The sequence below is a fragment of the Carcharhinus amblyrhynchos genome, chromosome 3 (assembly GCF_965287045.1).
Source record: "Carcharhinus amblyrhynchos chromosome 3, sCarAmb.v2.hapA, whole genome shotgun sequence".
Taxonomy (NCBI): domain Eukaryota; kingdom Metazoa; phylum Chordata; class Chondrichthyes; order Carcharhiniformes; family Carcharhinidae; genus Carcharhinus; species Carcharhinus amblyrhynchos.
In genome coordinates, this window is record NC_137326.1 from 129,587,071 (window position 1) to 129,609,516 (window position 22,446).

The 22,446-nt window shown below is 46.0% G+C and overlaps 1 protein-coding gene across 1 annotated transcript in view; it reads right to left on the bottom strand.

Annotated features, from left to right (window-relative positions):
* Positions 1-16,679, bottom strand: part of clrn1 (clarin 1) — a 28,048-nt gene extending 11,369 nt beyond the window's left edge. Inside the window, exon 1 of the mRNA XM_080186520.1 lies at positions 16,427-16,679. Coding sequence (XP_080042646.1) covers positions 16,427-16,679 — 253 coding nt within the window. The remainder of the gene's footprint in view (positions 1-16,426) is intronic.
* Between the last annotated feature and the right edge of the window lie 5,767 nt (positions 16,680-22,446).

Here is a 22,446-nt window from a genome sequence, read left to right on the forward strand (position 1 = left end):
CCTGTCACCATTTGGAAAGAGCAGGGGAGAGAGTCTGGGTAAGGTATTCTGTCAGAGAGTTGGTGCAGACTCGATGGGCCGAATGACCTCTTCTGCACTGTAGGGATTCCATGATAAATAACCTGTAGTGTGTTTTGAGAGAAGTTTTGAATTAAAAGAAATTACTAAGCATCAGAAAACTGTGGCTGGATTTGCACTAGCATATTGTTCAGAAATGATTTTCAGTTACTTAATTCAGGTTACTTACAGGTGCTGGTGAATGCTATGATTTAAGGTGCGTATTTTTGTAATAGCACCATGTTCTGCTGCTTAAATCAAACTTTTCCAAGTTGCCACTCTTAATGTATCAAAAAAGGAACTTAAAAGGGAAATTAGGAGAGCCAGAAGGGGCCATGAGAAGACCTTGGCGAGTAAGATTAAGGAGAATCCCAAGGCCTTCTATAAATATGTGAAAGGTAAAAGGATAAGAAGAGAAGGGATAGGACCGATAAAAGGTGAGGGGGGAAAGGTTTGTGTGGAACCAGAAGAAATGGCGGAGGTGCTTAACGAGTACTTCGCCTCAGTATTCACGGTGGAAGCCGATCTGGGAGATTTTGTTATGGATTTGCAGCAGATGGAAAGGATTGAGTACGTGAATATTAAGGAGGAGGATGTGTTGGAACTTTTGAATTCTATCAAGGTAGATAAGTCGCCGGGACCAGATGGGATGTACCCCAGGATACTGTGGGAGGCAAGGGAAGAGATTGCAGAGCCCCTGGCGATGATCTTTGCGTCGTCAATGGAGACGGGAGAGGTTCCAGAGGATTGGAGGATTGCGGATGTAGTTCCTATTTTTAAGAAAGGGAACAGAGATAGCCCGGGAAATTACCGACCGGTGAGTCTGACCTCAGTGGTTGGTAAGCTGATGGAGAGGCTTCTGAGGGACAAGATTTACAAACATTTGGAGAGGTTTGACATGATCAGGAATAGTCAGCATGGATTTGTCAAGGGCAGGTCGTGCCTTACAAGCCTAGTTGAGTTCTTCGATAATGTGACTGAACACATTGACGAAGGAAGTGCCGTGGACGTAGTGTACATGGACTTCAGCAAGGCGTTTGATAAGGTCCCCCATGCAAGACTTCTTGAGAAGGTGAGAGGGCATGGGATCCAAGGGCCTTTGGCCTTGTGGATCCAGAACTGGCTTGCCTGCAGAAGGCAGAGAGTGGTTGTGGATGGGGCTTTTTCTGAATGGAGGTCAGTCACCAGCGGAGTGCCTCAAGGATCTGTTCTGGGACCCTTGTTGTTTGTCATTTTCATAAATGACCTGGATGAGGAAGTGGAGGGATGGGTAAGTAAGTTCGCTGATGACACGAAGGTCGGTGGTGTTGTGGATGATCTGGAAGGATGGCAAAAGTTGCAGCAGGACATAGATAGGATGCAGGACTGGGCGGAGAAGTGGCAGATGGACTTCAACGCGGATAAATGTGTTGTCGTCCATTTTGGCAGAACCAACGGGATGAACGAGTACACTATTAAGGGCAGAAGTCTGAGTAGTGTTGAGGAGCAGAAGGATCTTGGGGTCCGGGTCCACAGGACTCTTAAATCGGCCTCGCAGGTGGAGGAGGTGGTCAAGAAGGCGTATGGTGTACTGGCCTTCATTAATCGAGGGATTGAGTTTAGGAGTCGGGAGGTAATGCTGGAACTTTATAAGACCCTTGTCAGGCCTCATTTGGAGTATTGTGCGCAGTTCTGGTCGCCTCACTATAGGAAAGATGTAGAAGCTATTGAAAGGGTGCAGAGGAGATTTACAAGGATGTTGCCTGGACTGGGAGGCATGCCTTATGAAGTTAGGTTGAGGGAGCTGGGACTCTTTTCCCTGGAGAGACGAAGGTTGAGAGGCGACCTGATAGAAGTTTACAAAATGTTGAGAGGAATAGATAGGGTGGACTCTCAGAGGCTATTTCCCCGGTTTGAAATGGTCGCTACGAGAGGACACAGATTTAAGGTGCGGGGAGGGAGGTTCAGAAGTGATGTTAGGGGTAAGTTTTTCACTCAGAGGGTGGTGAGTGAATGGAATCGGCTGCCGTCAGTGGTGGTGGAGGCGAACTCGCTGGGGTCTTTTAAAAGACTTCTGGATGAGTATATGGGGTTTAATGAGATTGAGGGTTATAGATAGGTCTGTAGGTTGGTAGGTGATGTGGTCGGCGCAACTTGTGGGCCGAAGGGCCTGTTTGTGCTGTAGTGTTCTATGTTCTATGTTCTATGTTCTAAAGCAAAGGCTTTGGAAAATCAATGACTTCAAAGCACTGCTTGATTACACTGCTTGTTCAAAATAGCATGGGGCGGCACAGTAACACAGTGGTTAGCACTGCTGCTTCACAGCTGCAGGGTCCTGGGTTCGATTCCTGGCTCAGGTCACTGTCTGTGTGGAGTTTGCACATTCTCCTTGTGTCTGCGTGGGTTTCCTCTGGGTACTCCGGTTTCCTCCCACAGTCCAAAGATGTGTAGGTTAGGTTGATTGGCTGTGCTAAGAAATTGCCCCTTCGGGATGCGTAGGTTAGAGAGATTAGTGGGTATAATATGTAGGGGTATGGGGGGGGGGTAGGGCCTGGGTGGGATTATGTTCAGTGCAGACCCGATGGGCCGAAGGGCCTATTTCTGCACTGTAGGGTTCTATGGGACAGAGTTCAAGACAAGCAAATGCGTTTGAGCAGAAACCTAGGGGAACAAAACACTTCAAAACTCTCACAATTTTGGGCACAGCTGGCAAGTCATGTGACCCTGTCTCCTGATCCTTTCTTCATATCTCATAAAAATATAGTAAAAGAAAAAGTCACTATAGTTCCAGATGACCATAGGCTGTAATTTAACCTGAGAATTACCACACCTCAGGATAGGGGGCAAGGTTGAGAAGGTGGAGCATTTATGAATAACCTCAGTCAGTACGGGAATTGAACCCCCACTACTGACGTTGCTCTGTATCACTAACCAGCCATCCAGCCAACTGAGCTATACTGGTAAAATATACGATGCAAAGACATGCCTAATTTAGTTAGCACCTTGCAGACATGGATTCGAGGCCTATGATCACTCTAAGTGCAGTTTTGGTCGCCGCACTTACGCAAGGATATTTTGGCCTTGGAGGGAGTGCAGAGGAGGTTTACTAGGCTGATACCGGAGTTGAGGGGGTTGAACTATGAGGAGAGGCTGAATAAACTAGGCTTGTACTCGTTAGAGTTTAGAAGAATGAGGGGAGATCTCATTGAGACATATAAGATGATGAATGGGATGGATAGGATAGAGGTGGAGAGACTCTTCCCGCTCAGAAAGGACAGTAGGACTGGGGGGCACAGCCTCAAGATAAAGGGGGGGTGGTTTAGAACGGAGTTGAGGAGGAACTTCTTCACTCAAAGGGTGGTGAATCTCTGGAATTCTCTGCCCGTTGAAGTGGTGGAGGCTGCCTCGCTAAATATTTTTAAGACGCGGGTTGATGGGTTTTTGATAAGCGAGGGGATTAAGGGTTATGGGGAGAGGGCGGGAATGTGGAACTGAGCCACGACAGATCAGCCATGATCTTATTGAATGGCGGGGCAGGCTTGAAGGGCTAGATGGCCTACTCCTGCTCCTATTCCTTATGTTCTAAGATCCACTGAGGATTGTAAATAACAAGGAAATGGGCCTTCTGTGTGTACCAATGGACCATACTTCTGCCAGCTATGTAACCATGACGACATCATTCCATGTCCCATTCACATGTGAGGTGCATAAAGACATGCTTATCAGCAAGAATAACAATTCACCAAAGATCCTCACCTTCCAAACCCACGACCACTTCCATCTAGAAGGACAAAGCAGGTAAATGGGAACACAAGTTCCCCTCCAAGCCACTCACCATCCTGACTTGGAAATATATCGCCATTCCTTTGCAGTCGCTGGGTCAAAATCCTGGAATTCCCTCCCTAACGGCATTGTGGGTCAACCCACAGCATATGGACTCCAGCGATTCAAGAAGGCAGCTCACCACCACCTTCTCAAGGGCAACTAAGGATGGGCAATAAATGCTGGCCTGGCAAATGCCACCCATGTCCCACGAATGAATAAAAAGAATAGGAACCTGGCATGGGAATGATCCTTCTCCCTAACCCAGGGACAACAGTGTTCACTATAGCTCTCCAATGGATAATCCTTAGTAAATCCAGCACAGACCGTAACTCAAGCCTGGGCTTTTCAGGAAGAAAAGCAAAATACTGTGGATGCTGGACATCTGAAACAAAAACATAAAATGCTGGAAATACCTGGGCGTGGGAATACTCTGCGGAGAGAGAAACGGAGTTGATGTTTCATTCGCAACTCAAAACTTTGGGAATGATTTTCCACTCCTGTTTTTGGTGGGCAGGAACAGTGATCGGGGCAGAGATTTGAGCAGGAGTCTTGAAACAGATTTTACCCTGGTGGGACTTCCCCAGTAAGAAGTCTGACAACATCAGGTTTAAGTCCAATCGATTTATTTGATAGTAAACTCGCAAGCTTTTGGGGTTTGCCCTTTTGTCAGGTGAATGGAGAGTTCTGGCCTCAGACAGAGCATATAACAGCACAGACTGTTTACAGATTACTGATTAGAATGTGAGACTTTACAACTAACCTGCTATTCAAGTCTTAAAGAGGCCAACAATGTGAGAGGAAGGGGCATTAAGCACAGGGTAAAGAGATGTGTATAGTCTCCAGACAGTACAGTAAGTGAGGTTTTGCAAACCCAGGCAAGTCATGGGGGTTACAGATAGTGCGACATGAACCCAAGATTTCCCCACCCAGCTGTCCCCAGTGTGCCCACCCAAAGAATAAAGAACAAAGAAAATTACAACATCAGGAACAGGCCTTTTGGCCTTCCAAGTCTGCATGAACCACACTGCCCGACTGAACTAAAATCCCCTACCCTTCCGGAGACCAAATCCCTCCATTCCCATCCTATTCGTGTACTTGTCCAGATACCCCTTTAAAATTCACTATCGTATCTGCTTCCACTACTTCCCCCAGCAGCGGGTTCCAGGCACCCACCACCCTCTGTGTAAAAAAAACTTGCCTCACACATCTCCTTTAAACCTTGCCCCATGCACCTTAAACCTGTGCTCCTTGGATTTCTTTTGACAAAGTGCCTAAAAATAAGTCAGGAAAGCTGGCACCACAGCCAGAAAATATCCTGTCTCCGCCCCCCCCCAACCAAAACCCACCACATTTTCCCATCTGAGATAACACTTTGCCAAAACAAAATGGCAAAATACCTCCCGTCAACGCTGTTTCTCTGGCTGCCGATGTGACCACGCCTTCTGAGTTTTTTTTCCCAGCTTTTCAGTTTGCTGTTTTATACAATCGCCCATCATTTTATTTCTGCAATTAAATCAAGCTTTTGCATGACCGTATGTAGGGATACTTGTCCGTATGGGACAGACAGACACAACACATATGTGAAGTATTAATAATGCTTCTGCCTCGAGACAATAAAAAGGAGTCTGACACATGCAGGAATTTAAATGTCACTTTGTATCCTTAATTTATTTGTTAATATAAATCTGGAACCTACGTTTAGAGAAAACTGCAGCCTTTCCCTTGCTCGCTGTTGGCCTTTGTAATGAACCAATGACCTGGAAACTGACACAAACTGCTCGCTTTTCCTTAACGACATTTTTTCTAAGTGAAAGTGTGTTATAGACAGCTTGCAATTTCTCTTCTTGTCTGATTGACTTATTGCTCCTTTTTTGTGGAGGAGCCTCCTAATTGGAGGCTTAATCGGAAGGTAATTCTGTTCTGTAATCTCCCATCCCAAAGTGTGCAGGAATTGTTGGAGGAATCCCAAATATTTTGCCTCTCCCCAGAGAATCAGAGAATCCCGACAGTGCAGAAGGAGGCCATTTGGCCCATCGAGCCTGCACCTACAATGATCGCACCCAGGCCCTATCCCTGTAACCCCATTTATTTACCCTGTTAATCCCCCTGACATTAATGGGCGATTTCTCATGGCCAATCTACCTAACCTGCACATCTGTGGGAGGAAACTGGATCACCCGGAGGAAACCCCCACAGACACGGGGAGAACGTGCAAGCTCCACGCAGCCAGCAACCCAAGCTGGGAGTCGAGCCCAGGACCCTGGCGCTGTGAGGCAGCGGTTCTAACCACTGTGCCCCCATGCTGCCCCTCCCTTCATTGTTTCCCTCAGGCAGCTGACAGAGATGGGGGGGCTGGATGGAGAGGCGATAGTATTATTGCTAGACTATTAATTCAGAAGCTCAGCAAGTGTTCTGGGCAGCCGGTTCGAATCCTGCCACGGCAGATGGTGGTATTTGAATTCAATAAAAAATATCTGGAATTAAGAATCTACTAATGACCCAGAAACCAATTGTAGGTAACACTAATGTCCTTTAATGAATTAATGTCCTTTAGGGAAGGAAATCTGCCATCTTTACCCGGCCTGGCCTACATGCGACTCCAGAGCCACAGCAATGTGGTTGAGTTACAACTGCCCTTGGGCAACTAGGAATGGGCAATAAATGTTGGCCAGACAGCGACACCCACATCCCACAAATGAATACAACAAATTAATTGCCAGCAGGGTTGAGGTCCTGTGTGGGTGGGGCATTGAAAATTGCAGTCTCCATAGAGATTTGTCAGCATCCTGACCCCTCTGGACAGTTTTGGATTCTCAATGGGGTAGTCGGGGTGGGGGAATTAAGGGGAAGGAATGGGGAAGGCATCCAACACCAATTCCATAGCTCCTTGGGGAGCTGTTAAAGGGCTGACATGGACCAGAGGTCACCAGAAGGGGTCACAAGTTCAAGGTGAGGGGGGCAAGGTTCAACGCAGATGTTAGGGGAACATATTTTACACAGAGGGTGGTGAGGGCCTGGAATGCACTGCCAAGCAAGGTGGGTGAGGCAGACACGCTGGGATCGTTTACGACTTATCCAGATAGCCACATGGACAGACTGGGAATGGAGGGATACAAACGAATGGTCTAGTTGGGCGCACGAGTGGCGCAGGCTTGGAGGGCCAAAGGGCCTGTTCCGTGCTGTACTGTTCTGTGTTCTTTGTTTCTTCTAGAGCTGAAAGTTCTTCAGGTTTCTTGGACAAGTTCAAGCGCTTTTATTGTGCACGGCTGTCAGGTTCACCACGGGTGCCCAAATAATTTTATTGGCAATGGTTTTATTTAACAAATCTTTTGGGCCTACCAGAACCAGCGTGAGAGCTGGTCCTACCTTGCTGCACGAGACTGCTTTCTTTCATATCTCAGGAGATGCGTGCACTCTTCATCAAGGGTTCTCATTGGGCACAGAGCTCCTAGCCAATTAGACCATTTGCATTTTTTTTTCAAAAATAGCATCGCTCAGGTGTTTGTGGGGTTGGGGGGGGCGGAATTAATTTTGGGTATTGTGTTCCTGAGCTCACATTTAAAAGCTGGTCACAGGGATCACCGGATACGCTGCCATTGCCACAATGCCACATCACATACCACATTCTACATTATTCATTCTTTGCTTTTCCTGGGGAGGAGGACAGGGGAGGACGGTGGGGAGACCTTGGCTACGTTACGCAGGAAGGAAACAAGCCGGTTCTTCCGTGGGCAGACGGTGGAGGAATTGATGATGACACCAATTCTAATACCATCTAATATAAACTAGAAACAGAAAAACTCAGCAGGTCTGCAGAGAGAGGAATAGGATTAACCCTGCTTTGGATTTCCGAAGAAATCATCTACTTCCTTTGCGACTACGTGCTCATGAAAAAGTTCAGTTATCTCTTGAGGAGATTTTGGGGAGGGTAATTACCTGAAAAGAAATAAAAAATTTGCAGGACAATGGGGAAAGGGTTGGGCAGAGGAACTGGATCAAAGAGCCAGCAGGGATATGATGGGCCAAATGGCCTCCTTCTGTGTTGTAATCGTCTTATGGTTCTACATTGGTGATAATTTTAACATTGAATCACAGTGTAAGTTGGGTGACATGGAAATTGTCGCCTATTTGATGCATTTAGTATATAATGGGTGATTATATGCTATTAGTGGGTGAGACTAGGATCTGAGCGCACAGCCTCAAAATAAAGGGGCAATCCTTTAAAACTGAGATGAGGAGGGATTTCTTCAGCAGAGGGTGGTGGATCTGTGGATCTCATTGCCACAGAGAGCTGTGGAGGCCAAGTCATTGAGTGTCTTTAAGACAGAGATAGATAGGTTCTTGATCAATAAGAGGATCAAGGGTTATGGGGAGAAGGCAGGAGAATGGGAATGAAAACCATATCAGCCATGATCGAATGGTAGACCAGACTCGATGGGCTGAATGGCCTAATTCTGCTCCTATGTCTTATGGTCTTACATAGAACTCACAATTTTTTTTCAATGTTAATAGGACAGAATACAGACAGGATATTTAACCAGTCCAAAATTAACATTTCACACCATCACCAAAGTTAAAATTACCTCACAAAATTTCCTTCATTACTTGTGACAGTTCGAACCTAAAGGGGGGCAATTCTCCCCAAAAATTTCTAAGTGTTGGATTTGCGTAAAAACTGAAGTTACACTGGTTTTTTTCAGGGGGGCTTTCAAAATGAGTCTCCCACACTCTGTGCACTAGCGTAAATCACACTGGAAATCAGTGGGCTGGGCCAATTTCTGCTGGAGAGGCCATCCTAATTCCCCTCCCTGACCCCGCCAACCCATCCCCCCTGCTGCATTCCCAACCCCACCCTCAATCCCACCCCGATCGCTGGCCTTCCCCCTTCCCTCACTGACCTTGTCTGCAGAGTGGCAGTGGGACACCTCCACCCCCACCAATCACCTCACCAAGCTGCACCCCATAGTATCCTGCACACACCCCCCCACCCCACCACATGGCCCACCTCCTTGGCACTGCTCCATGTCCGATGGGCAGAGCCAAGGTGCCCCCTGGGCATTTGCACTTTGTCCCTTGGGCAGTGCCAGGATGTCCCAGGCTGGCACTGCCAAGGTGCCAATGCCCAGGGGGCAACCTGCCCTGCTGCCCAGCCCTCTGGGGAGTTGCTAGTTCCCTGTAAGTGAAGAACTACTCTAGACCCCTTTGGAGTGAACCACTCTGAGTGGGGGCGGGGGACACGATTGGCGCGGATCGCGCTAATCCAATCCTGATGAAATCTCCTGACCTGCTGCGCGGATTTATTAGCACAGCAGGATGGGAGAATCACCCCCAAGTTCTGTAACAGTGATTAAAATTATTATTCACAGTGGTTTCACTGAATGAGATTCAGTCAAAGATTGAAAATATTTTTTGCAAACTTGTGAAGGGCCATTTTTCTATTGCATGAAGTCTCATTAGAGCAGTTTTGGTTCTCTTACCCAACATAATGTTGATTTCTCATTAGTTTGCTTTTAAATAGCCCTTGTGACAGCTCATTTGTAACAGTACTGTTAGAACAGCGATCATCATTGGATTACGCCAACTTCATCTGTTTGTACAGTGTGTCAGACAATCTGCTTGTCACGAATAAAGCTACGCTTCCTAAATTTTTTTAATGAACTTGTCTGAGTCTTCTTCACAAACTGCGCCAGTCTGATCAAATGTCATTATGCAAATAAATGAACAATTGGCCTGAATTTAAATGTGCCAATGAACACAAAATGGGAGTTGGGGGGCAATGGCCGAGTGGTATTGCCGCCAGACTACTAATCCAAAAATTCAGCTAATGTTTTGGGGATGGGGCACAACCTCAGAGTGAAGGGATGCTCCTTTAACACTGAAATGAGTTAGAACCTTCTTCAGCCAGAGGGTTCATTGCTACAGAGGGCTGTGGAGGCCAGATCATTGAGTATCTTTAAGAACATAAGAACTAAGAGCAGGAGTAGGCATCTGACACCTCCAGCCCACTCCGCCATTCAATAAGATCATGGCTGATCTTTTTGTAGACTCAGCTCCACTTACCTGCCCTCTCACCATAACCCTTAATTCCTTTACTATTCAAAAATTTGCTTATCATTGCCTTAAAAACATTCAACGAGGTAGCCTCAACTGCTTCACTGGGCAGGGAATTCCACAGATTCACAACCCTGTGTGTGTGAAGAAGTTCCTCCTCAACTCAGTCCCAATCCTGCTTCCCCTTATTTTGAGGTTATGCCCCCTAGTTCTAGGGTCACCTGCCAGTGGAAACAACTTCCCTGCTTCTATCTTATCTATTCCCTTCATAATCATATATGTTTCTATAAGGTCTCCCCTCATTCTTCTGAATTTAAGACAGAGATAGATAGGTTCTTGATCAATAAGGGGATCAAGGGTTTAGGGTTTAGGCAGGAGAATGGGGATGAGTATCATATCAGCCATGATTGGATGGCAGAGCAGACTTGATGGGCCAAAAGGCTAATTCTACTCCTACATCTTATGGACCTGGGTTCCAATCCCAAGATGGTGAAATTTGAATTCAATAAAAGAAATCTGAAATTAAGAATGTACTGATGACCATGAAACATTGTCAGAAAAACCCATCTGGTTCACTCCTTTAGGGAAGGAAATCTGCTGTCCTTACCTGGTCTGGCCTACATGTGACTCTAGATCCACAGCAATATGGTCGACTCTCAACTGCTCTCAGGCAACTAGGGATTGGCAATAAATGCTGGCCAGCCCCAGTGATGCCCATGTCCCACAAATGAATTTTAAAAAATAGGATACTGAAAATAAGGCAGGCCAAAGTAGTCTGCTGACTAAATATAATTTTTGCTCATCTGCTTTAAGGAAGTTTTATTTTCCAAACATCATTTTCTGAAATAACTATTTTCAACCAAAATATAAGTAGGTTTGTAACTTCACAGGTGACTAACTAACTGCATGCATAATACACAAATGGAGAATGTCAGTAGGTTAGACAATAATGGAGATTGTGATCGTCATGATATCATGTCCTCAACACATGGAAAATGATCATAATCTGCTTAAATCAAACTTACCATTTTTTCCTTATTTAAAAAAGTGGACTTTGCTGAACCAAAAGATGGCTGCTACAGGTCACAAGATTCATAAATTGGTGACAGTATCAGGAAATTTCCAACAGCTTTAACAGGATGAAAGCTCAACCCTCACCGTTGTGGAAATTCACACCTCTCATTGCGAGGCCACAAAGGATCTGCCTCGCCAAACTGGTCCTATAACAAAGGGAGAGCCGTTGTAACTCATTATGCCTGCACAGGCACCAATGGCCATCAATCTGTCTCCTAAGGTGGACTATGCCAGAGGCATAGGAACTGCTTGTTAGTCTGCAACTGAATCATTAATGGGCAACATCGCAAACCCTTGCCTTTGGAAAGTTTTAATATCACATTCCTAGATTTATAAATCAGTCTGCTGTTTAACCTCCAGCCTGCCAACACTACAGCAGGACTCCAGGCTGATCAGCAGCCTACATCAAATCTAAGCCTCCTCAAAACCTGTTTCTATGGAAGGTTCCTGCCATAGCCTGACGAACAGACCAAGTCTCCATATACCAACCTCATCTTGACTATCAACTCTAAAGGAATTCTGCAACTCAACTAGTTAAACCGTGTAATTTCCTATGTTAGAGGTTGTGGGCTTTAACAAAAGTAGAAGGACATGGTTTGCAAACATTGATTCAAACTAGAACACAAAAGGTTTTATTGGAAGAAATGATCTCTGCACTACATTTTTAAAAATTCATTCAAGGGACATGGCCATTGCTGGCTGCTCAGCACTTATTGCCCACCCCTAGTTGCCCTTGAAACTGAGTGGCTTGCTAGGTCATGTCAGAGGGCAATTGAAAGTCAACCACATTGCCGTGGCTCTGGAATCACATGTAGGCCAGACCAGGTAAGGATGGCAGATTTCCTTCCCTAAAGGACATTAGTGAACCAGATGGATTTTTCCGACAACTGACAATGGTTTCATGGTCATCAGTAGATTATTAATTCCAGATATTTTTTACTGAATTCAAATTACACCATCTGCCAGAATGGGATTCGAACCTGGGTCCCCAGAACACCAGCTGAGTTTCTGGATTAATAGCCTAGCGATTACAAATGGAAAGTATAACAGCAGCCAGTGGCACCACCTTAATGACATCACCATCAAATCATGTGACCAGCTTTTAAAGCAACCTGCAATCCTTTTAAATACATAACAACCTGTCTGAACGGTAACTCCTTCATGAAGGAACCCTCACTACACTCCGACTTTCTGGACTTTGGCAATCATGTGAAATGATATGCATATCTCTGGTTCTTTTTCTTTTAAGTTAATCAGCATTGCAAAAATACCTCTTACCTATTTTCTTATCGTGTGCTTGTGCGTGGATGAGGTTGTGACCACCCTCCAGATTTGGATGTGTGAGTAAACAATACCTCTGATTTAACTCTCAAGTGAATTTGCTGTTACGCTAAAAATTGAGGCCACAGCCTATTTCAAAAATCATAACACCTCTCCTTACAGTTAGGTGGTGAGAAAATAAAGATATTCAGGTGTACCCCTGTCCCTGGACTGGAACAATTGTCTTTGCGACAAGTAACATTCCCTCAGCCAAAACTCTATAAGTGGGGAGGCAGTGATGCAGTAGTGTTGTTGCTGTATTAGTAATCCAGAGGCCCAGGGTAATGTCCTGGTTTGGATCCCACAATGGTGAAATTTGAATTCAATAAAAATCTGGAATTAAAAGTCTAATGAAACCATCGCCGATGGTTGTAAAAACCCATCTGGTTCACTAATGTCCTTTAGGGAAGGAAATCTGCCATCCTTACCTGGTCTGGCCTACATGTGACTCCAGAGCAATGTGGTTTAATCTTAAATGCCCTCAGGGATGGGGAATGAATGTTGGCCCAGTCAGAGATGCCCACATCCGAATTAAAAAAAAGAAATTTAAAAAAGCTCACACAAATGGACGACATACTGTTTTATCAAAACATCCTTTTTGATTCATATGAACAAGGCATGGTTCAAAACTAGATGTGAAGGAATAACATTTTAATTCATTAATTAAATAACCAAGTCCTGGCTCCCATCTTCAAATGGTACATCCAATGTTGACATAAATTGAATTAAAATTAAAAATAGGGGTGGCATGGTGGCATAGTGGTCAGCACTGCTGCCTCACAATGACAGGGACCCGGGTTCAATTCTGGCCTCGGCTGTCTGTCTGTGTGGAGTCTGCACATTCTCCCCACTTCATCCAGGTGCTCCGGTTTCCTCCCGCAGTCCGAAAGATGCGCTGATTAGGTGTGTTGGCCGTGCTAAATTCTCCCACAGCGTACCCGAACAGGTGCCAGAGTGTAGTGACCAGGGGATTTTCACAGCAACTTCATTGCTGTGTTAATGTAAGCCTTACTTGTGACTAATAAACTCTATTTTTACTTTTATCACACCAAAAATGCTGCCTTGGATGTTTAAGATCCAATGCTGTTGTTTGAAGAAGATTGAAGAGTTATCCTGGCCAATAGTCCTCCCATTAAAAACAGGTATACTTTTATATCCATTTTGTTACTGCTTAAGTGGCATTGCTGTGAACAATGCAGGCACCATGGTTACCTGCATTGATTGCCATTCAAAATGACCCTGGGGATATATGGCTACGTAAATATAAGTTTGTTCTCACAGCTAACTACCAGGTTTACAAAACAAAGTGACCGCTGATTTGATTATCTTTCAGAATAATGCCAACAACACCCAGTTCCACTGGCTCACAATGCCCTGATCAAATCGGCGGGGTGGGGGGAGGTGAGGACAATATGAACTGCGTGACCCCTGATTCCCTGTGAGACTTTAATTAACCAATTCATAAATTTCAGGGGGAGCTATCCCTTCAGTGAAAAACAAGCCCGAAGGATTTGACTGTGAGCTGCCCAATTCTGCATCACCTCCAAACCTAATGGCCTTTATTGCAATGAGCATTAAATTGCTCCAAAGGGAATAGCTTTCCTGAGTAATATGAATTTTGATGACCTGTGAACATCTGCTTGGCATTTCCAATGCAATCCTACAGTCAATTTGGTAACCTCGCTGTACTGAATTCAGAACTGTGTAATGACACTCTATTGTAACCTTTCCTCCAATTTAACGGATGCACTCGGACACATGTCAATGAAGCATTTTTTAAAAGGATATTTTCATCCAAAGGAAAGCCATGCCTTGACCTTGCTGACAGCAGAATTGCTAACTTATTGCAGACAATGTGGCAAAGGAAAAACGCTTTTCTGAGAACAAATGTCTTTCTAACCCAATTCAAATCTACGCAACAGTGAAAAGTACAAGGTGACCAAATGGGAATTTACATTCAACAGATTTTTACATACAAATCAGATTTTGGAGGTGAAAGTCCATTCTCGCTGACTGGGCTAATGAGTTTATGCAGAGTCACTAGGGCCAGTTGGAGTGGGGAGTGGGGTGGATTGACTGGGGAATGGTTTGGGGTTGAGGAGAACAAGTGCACACGACAAAATTCAGCAGTGATTTGACTTGGAAAGGTCACATGGATATGATTGGTTAGAGAAACAAAAATGCCATACCTGTGGGATGAAGTGGTGTTGATGGAATTCAGGCAAATACTAGGGACAGGGAGATGGGTGAATGATGTAACCCTTAACAGCAGAAACCCAGTGGGTGGCTAGTTAAAATTCGCCCGGGCTAACTGCCTGCTGGAAAGTCATGGAATCATAGAATTCTTACAGTGCAGAAGGAGGCCTTTCAGCCCATCGAGTCTACACCAACTCTCTGACACAGCATTCCACCCAGGCCTATCCCCATAACACCACATATTTACCCCACTAATCCCCCTAAATGGCAATTCAGCATGGTCAATCCACCTAAACTGCACACCTTTGGACTGTGAGAAGAAACCAGAGCACCCAAAGGAAACCCACGCAGACACAGGGAAAACATGCAAGCTCCACACAGTTACCCAAGGCGGGAATTAAACGCGGGTCCCTGGCATTGTGAGGTGACTGTGTTAACCACTGTGCCATTGTGCCACCCCTGGTCCTACCACTTCCAATGTTAACAGGCATTTCTGGGCTGCTATCTAAGTCACCCATCCAAAGGCCTTAAATCATGTCTAATCAGGTCCAGATGGTGATTGTAACCATCGCAATTTCCTCATGAGATGAAAACCAACGTGAGACAGTTTAGAAAGCTGATGAGACCGTGCAGATAGATTTGATACTTCCTGCTGTGTAACCAACAACAATAGGACAGCGTGGGGCCCCTAGGAGAACTTATGTGTCTCGGCCACCTGTGTGGACCCCATGACACTCCACAATATCCCCACCCAGACAACCCAGAAACCCCTTCCCCACTGATACCCGGATATCAGCAGACAATCACCTGCTGTCCAATTTTCCAGAGGCTGGTAACAACTGGCCATTGGGTAGGTTGTCCATAAACAAGGCCTGATGGTTAAAACTGTGATTCTCACCCCTACATGCTGTACTGAGATGTCTTCAGTTATCTTTAATCTTTCATTTTGGACTCCCTGGTCTTACAAAATTGTGCATTGAATTTGGAAGAAATCTCAAGGAGTGACTAGACTTTTCCTTCTGCGCCTCCATCTCACTTGGCAAAAACTATTACAGTTTATTTGTTAGTGTCACAAGTAGGCTTACATTAACACTGCAATGAAACTACTGTCAAAATCCCCACACTCCGGCGCCTGTTCGGGTACGCTGAGGGAAAATTTAGCATGGTCAATGCACCTAACCAGCGCGTCTTTTGGACCGTGGGAAAAAAACCGGAGCACCTGAAGGAAACCCACACACACACACAGGGAGAACGTGCAAGTTCCACACAGACAGTGACACAAGCTGGGAATCGAAACCCATTCACCCGCGCCACCCAGGATGGGTGCAAGAAGGTGGGATTAGAAAAGGCACCTGAGAATCCTCAGGTTGGCATGGACAAGATGGGCCAAATGGCCTCCTGTGCTGTAACTTTTTAATGCTCCCATGATTCCTCCACAGGGCAGTGCACACTATACTGACAAAATGGGAAAAGGTAACATGCAATTTTTCTTGGTATTTTGGCCATTGCGTGCCACAACTCTCTCTGCTACAGTGGCAGCATGGTGGCACAGTGGTTAGCACTGCTGCCTCTTAGCACCAGGGTCCTTTGTTTGATTCCTGGCTTGGGTCACTGTCTGTGCGGAGTTTGCACATTCTCCCCATGTCTGTGTGGGCTTCCTCCGGGTGCTCCGGTTTCCTCCCACATTCTGAAAGAGGTGCATTGACCCCAACAGGCGCCGGAGTGTGGCGAGTAGTGGAATTTCACAGTAACTTCATTGCAATGTTAATATAAGCCAATTTGTAACCAATAAACAAACGTTAAAACTTTAATGTCATAAAAACGGGTAGATGAATTGCTACAAAAATTTTACACTGAATTTACACTAAATTTTACATGGATTCTGAGGACTGTTAATCTTAAAATAAAACGATAGTGTACCCACATGTAATCTGAAAGCTCCTTCCTCCCAGACCACATTCCCGGAGTCGCTGGCCGTGGAAGATGCCGTATTTTATCTGGCCGATGAATTTTTCCAGCTCTGTGCCAGACGCGTTGACGAGTTGGGCTCCGGTCTTGCAAAGCAGTGCCCCCTGTACCCAGGACGGAGTGCCCAGTGCCACCGCCGCGGCCAGGGCAGACAGCAAACTCAACAAGCCGGCTCCGCAGAAAGTCACCCTCCTCTGTCCATTCGGCATCTTGCGGGGGGGGGAAACACCAGTTGCCTCTGGAATCTCTCCGGCTGCCACACACAAAAGGGGAGGGGGAGTTACTGCACCGCACAGTTAAATATTTTAACACCCAGTCTCTCTCCTAACAGCAACATGAGCATCTCATTCTGAGAGCGGTTACAAATGTTTCTTTCTTTTGGAGAGGAGAGTGAAGGATGAAAGCTTTAAAAACAAAACTCCAGCCAAACATGACAGTAACTCTCCAGCAGTTAACTGAAGTTCCCAAACCGAGTTGCTGGCCAGATCCTTGTCCCCACCGCCCGTCTCTGGGTTCCAACAGGAAGGTCTTCTGTTACCTTTCTCTCTTACTTTCTGAAACCTCTCTCTCTCTCGCTCTCTGTGTAATGTGATAAGGTCGCTTTATTTCCTCTCGCCTCCTCCCAGTCCCAGCCCTGTCCTCCACCTGATTGGACCAGTGACCCAGAGGAAGGAGCTGTCCCCATTCACACACACACACACACAAGATATTCACATCTATGAAAGGCACTGGAGACAGGTTTGATTTACAATGTCCTGTTAGTGTGTCTCAGAAACATCACCCCTCCTCCACACCAACCCCCCCACCCCACTCCAACATAAATTAGATTTTATAGCATATCAGGGGTGGCACAGTGGTTAGCATTGCTGCCTCACGTCACCAGAGACCTGGGTTCAATTCCCAGCTTGGATCACTTGCTGTGTGGAGTTTGCACGTTCTCTCTGTGTCTGCGTGGATTTCCTTTGGGTGCTCCTGTTTCCTCCCACAATCTGAAAGCTGTACGGGTTAGCTGCATTGACCGGGCTAAATTCTCCCTCGTCTGACCAAACAGGTACCGGAATGTGGTGACTATGAGATTTTCACAGTAACTTCATTGCAGTGTTAATATAAGCCTATTTGTGACACTAATAAATAAACTTAAAAACTTTAGAAAGAAGTCCTTCGGCCCATAACGTCTGTGCCAGGCATCAAGCACTTAACTATTCCAATCCCATTTTCCAGCACTTTGTTCATAGACTTGTATGCGATAGTGTTTCAATGTTCATCTAAATGCTTCTTAAATGTTGTGAGGGTTCCTGCCTCTACCACTCTTTCAGGCAGTGAGTTCCAGATTCCCACCACCCCGGGTGAAAAAGTTTTCCTTAAATTCCCTCTAAATCTCCTGCCCCTTAACTTAAATCAATGCCCACTTGTTATTGACCCCTCTACTAAGTGGAAATGCTTCTTTCTATCTACGCCCCTCATAATTTAGTACACCTCAGCCTTCTCTGCTCTGAGGAAAACAACCCCAGCCTAAACAGCGTCTCTTCATAGCTGAAACATTCTAGCCCAGTCAATAGCTTGGTAAATCTCCTCTGCACCTTGTCTAGGGCACTCACATCCTTTCTGTAGTGTGGCGACCAGAACTGCTCACAGTACTCCAGCTGTGGTCTAATGAGCATTTCTACAGCTCCATCATAATCTCTTTACTCTTATATTCACCTAGTAAAGGTAAATATCCCATATGCGTTCCTTATCACCTTATCTGTCCTGCTGCTTTCAGGGATCTTTGGATTCGCAACCTAAGGTCCCTCTGGTTCTCTGTACTTACAGGCATCCTGCTGTTCATGGTTTATTCCCTTGCCTTGTTAGTCCTTCCAAAATGCATCATCTCACACTCCTCAGGGTGATATTTCATTTGCCACTGTTCTGTCCATCTGACCAATCCCATCCATTTCATCCCATAATCTAAGGCTATCCTCCTCATTGTTTTTCCACACCACCAATTTTCATGTCATCTGCAAACTTACTGATCATACTGCCATATTCACATGTGAATCATTAATGTACACTACCAGAAACAAGGACCCAGTACTGATCCCTGTGGTACACCACTGGACACAGGCTGCCAGTTACAAAAACGACATTCAACCATCACCCTCTGCTCCTACCTCTAAGTCAATTTTGGATCCAATTTGCCAAATGGCCCCGAATCCCATGGAGTCTTACCTTCTTGATCAGTCTCACATGCGGGACCTTGTCAAATGCCGAAATAACACCATTCATTTCAAATACTGTCATAGAATCCCTGTAGTGCAGAAGAGAGGCTTTTCAGCCCATCGAGTCTGCACTGACTCTCTGACAGAGTATCTCACCCAGGCCCTCTCCACCACCCTAGTCCCGTAAGTCCACACATTCCCCATGGCTAATTCATTGAACTTAAACACCTTGGGACATTAAGGGGCAATTTAACATGGCCAATCTGCCTAAGCAGCACATCTTTGGAGTGTGGGAGGAAATCGGACCACCCGGAGGAAACCCACGCAGACATGGGGAAAACATGCAGATTCCACACAAACAGTTATCCAGGCCAGAATTGAACCTGGGTTGAACTCCACACTTGGAAATATGATCTCCAGCCAGTGGATTTCAAGTCAATTTCACACAACGCTTAACAGTTGCCCAGAGATGCACATATTCAGAGCAGATTGAGAGTGAATCAGTTTCAAATAAGCTTCTAAAGAAGGAAAACTGAAACGCTATCAGTGGGACTGAAGCAGTTTAAAAATATTTGGGGGTTGAGAGGAATTGCATTGTGACCCGAAAGCAGAGTTCCCAGTGTTTTCCAGCCACTTGCGGTGTTCTGCCATGCACTGCTTGGAAAGACCGTGGAAGCAGATTTAATAGTAACATTGCAAAGGGAATTTGATGATGTACTTGTAAAGCTGCAAATCGGCAGCTCTTCCAGGGAAAGGAATGAGACTGTGTGGCTATGGACCTTTGAAGGAGCCTGCATAAACCAAATGGCCGCCTCCTCTTGCTGGATTCAATGATGAGACAGGAGGTCCAATCAGACACTCGGCTTAGTCCACTTCAGAACCAAAGCAATGGAAAGCAATCTCTCCTGAGTCTTAATGAAATAGTGGGGGAGGTCATGGATTTGGCATGTTGGTTGAGAATCTGTAGATGGTACCCACAACCATGGTGCACAGGTGGCAGAGAGAGTGGGCAGCCTGGTGGCACAATGGATTGCACTGCTGCCTGATTTTTTTTTACTTTAGTTTATTTCCTAGAGTCACAAGTAGGCTTACATTAACATTGCAATATTACTATGAGAATTTCCTAGTTACCACACTCCAGCGCCTGTTGAGGTACACTAAAGGAGAATTTAGCATGGCCAATCCATCTAACGAGCATGTCTTTCAAATAGGAGGAAACTGGAGCACCCGGAGGAAACCCATGTCGAAACAAAGAGAATGTGCAGACTCCAAATTGACAGTGACCCAAGCCAGGAATCGAACCCAGCTCCCTGGTGTTGCAAGACAGCAGTACTAGCCACTGTGTCACCATGCTGCCAGGGACCTGAGTTCAATTCCTGGCTTAAGTGAGTTTGTGGAGTTTGCACCTTCTTCCTGTGTCCGCGTGCTCTGGTTTCCTCCCACACTCCAAAGATGTGTGGGTTAGGTGGATTAGCCATGGTAAATGCTGCACAGATAGGACAGTGAGGGGACGTGGTTGTGTGCCTAGGTGAGAAGCTCTGTCGGAGAGTCAGTGAGGCTCAATGAGCCAAATGGCCTCCTTCTGCACTGTAAGGATTCTTTGGATTCTAATCTGGTGGATGGGGTATCGATCCAGCCTTGTCTTGAATATCATTGTGCAGTTTGACTGATCTGCACTCATTTCAGGCAAGTGGAGATTGCCCCATTGCCCTCCTAATTGCACATTACTGATGGTTGAGCAATTTTGGCATATCGGGTGAGCCACTGACAGAAGAATTCTCAGCATGTGATCTGGTCTGGTAGCCAAGCCATTTACATGGCTGATCCAATTCAGTTTTTGCAGAAGGAGGCCACTTGGCCCATCGAGTCTGTACCAACTCTCCAAAAGTACTTCTCACCCAGGCCCACCTCACTCCCTTCCCCCCACTGCCCTAACCCTGTAACCCCGCGCATATACCATGGCTAATAGTGACCGTAGGATGCTGGAACCTTTGCATGCATGGGGAGGTGGTAATGTTCACTATGAGAAGGTGCCTAAATACTCTTGACCGGATAGATTGGAAGATCACCAAGCTGACCCCATGCAATTCATAGAAGTTTTAAAAAAAGTATATAAATTTAACCCACTGGGTCAGTTTTGTGGTAAAATCTTCAGCTCTCCCATTTCTCATGTCGCAATCATAAAATCTCACAAGGTAGAAAGAGGCCATTTGGCCCATCAAGTCCGCACTGACTTTCCAAAAAACATGGCATTCTGGCCCTATCCCCATAACCCTACCCCACTGACCTACATTAGGTTGGTAATGTAACATGGGACATTAAGGGGAAATTTAGCATGGTCGATTCCACCTAACCAGCATGTCTTTTGGACTGTGGGAGGGAACCAGATCACTCGGAGGAAATCCACGCAGACACGGGGAGAAGGCACATGGACAGTCACCCAAGGTCAGAGTTGAACCCGGTTCTCTGGCACTGTGAGGCAGCAGTGCTAACCACTGTGCCACCCTTAGGATCAGGAGGAACACGAGAGTTAATAAGCGAAGTTGAGCCACAATGAAGAAGCAAACTGTGTTTTCTTGATTGTCCAACCATTCATTCTGTGGCTCCCTGAACAAGTACATCAAACCTAACACGAAAGGCGGAATTTTACTGGCACTTCCGCCCTTTTTGAGACTTGTACGATTCCGCCCAAGGTTAATGGAAAATGCCGTTCTCCGAACCTCCCGGGGGTGTGAGGGTAAAATTCAGGCCTCCGTGTGCTGTGTACCAATCTTCATTTCAAATAGGGATCTTACCCTGCTCCAGCAGAGAGAGATGAGACTTTCACTCCATTGACCTAAACCAGAAGCAAACCTAAATCCCAGAGTGGGGGGGGGGGGGGGGGTGTGAACTGATAAAGTGTTTCTGTGCACCGCTCGCATGGTCTCTTGAACTGCTGGTGTTTGCCTGAAATTAAATGATTGAGAAGGAGCGAGACATGGGCACAGCTCAGAAAAAAAAGAAGCATAAAATCATCGATCTTGCATGGCTAAGTATCACTCCCACAGGCCAGTAATTAATGGAGTGTCCACTCGCCTCTCAGTGAAGTGTGAGCTGCCACGTCTGATGAATGAAGCTTTACAGTCAAATGATAAACAGCCACAGCCTTGGAAATAAGTAAGCCTCTCAAACCTGTGCCATGCAGACTATGTCTGATTGCACACTTTAATGCTTGCTCTGATGCTGCAGTGTTCCTGTCTGTCACTCATACTGCTGCTGGAAATGCCAGTGCTAATAATGAATGTTACTTGAAAGTCAGATAAAGCAACGTTATTTGTGAAATATCCTGCTGCATACGCGCCACTGTTTATTACCTGTGTGGTGAGGAAATGTGACACAGCGCTGAGGTGAGCTTACTTAATTCAAAGAGCTGTGTATCTTTGGAACTCTCCACCCCAGAGGCGTAGAGTCAGAGGCTGGAATTTACCAGCCATTCACACCGACGGGATTCTCCGGTCCCGACGGCAGCTCAACACACCCGCCCGCACCCTCCAATCACCGGTGGGTTTCCCACAAGTGACATCAAGTGGGAAGTGGGAATTCCCATTGTTAGTGGTGGGACTAGAGAATCCTGCTGCTAGCAAACAATGTGCCACCTCCCGCCAGTGGGAAACACGTAGCTGGGAGCCGGGAGAATCCCAGCCATAGAGCTTTACAGCACAAAAAGAGGACTTTCGGCCCATCATGTCTATGGTGCTCATCAAGCACCTATCCTAGTTCCATTTTCCAACACTTGGTC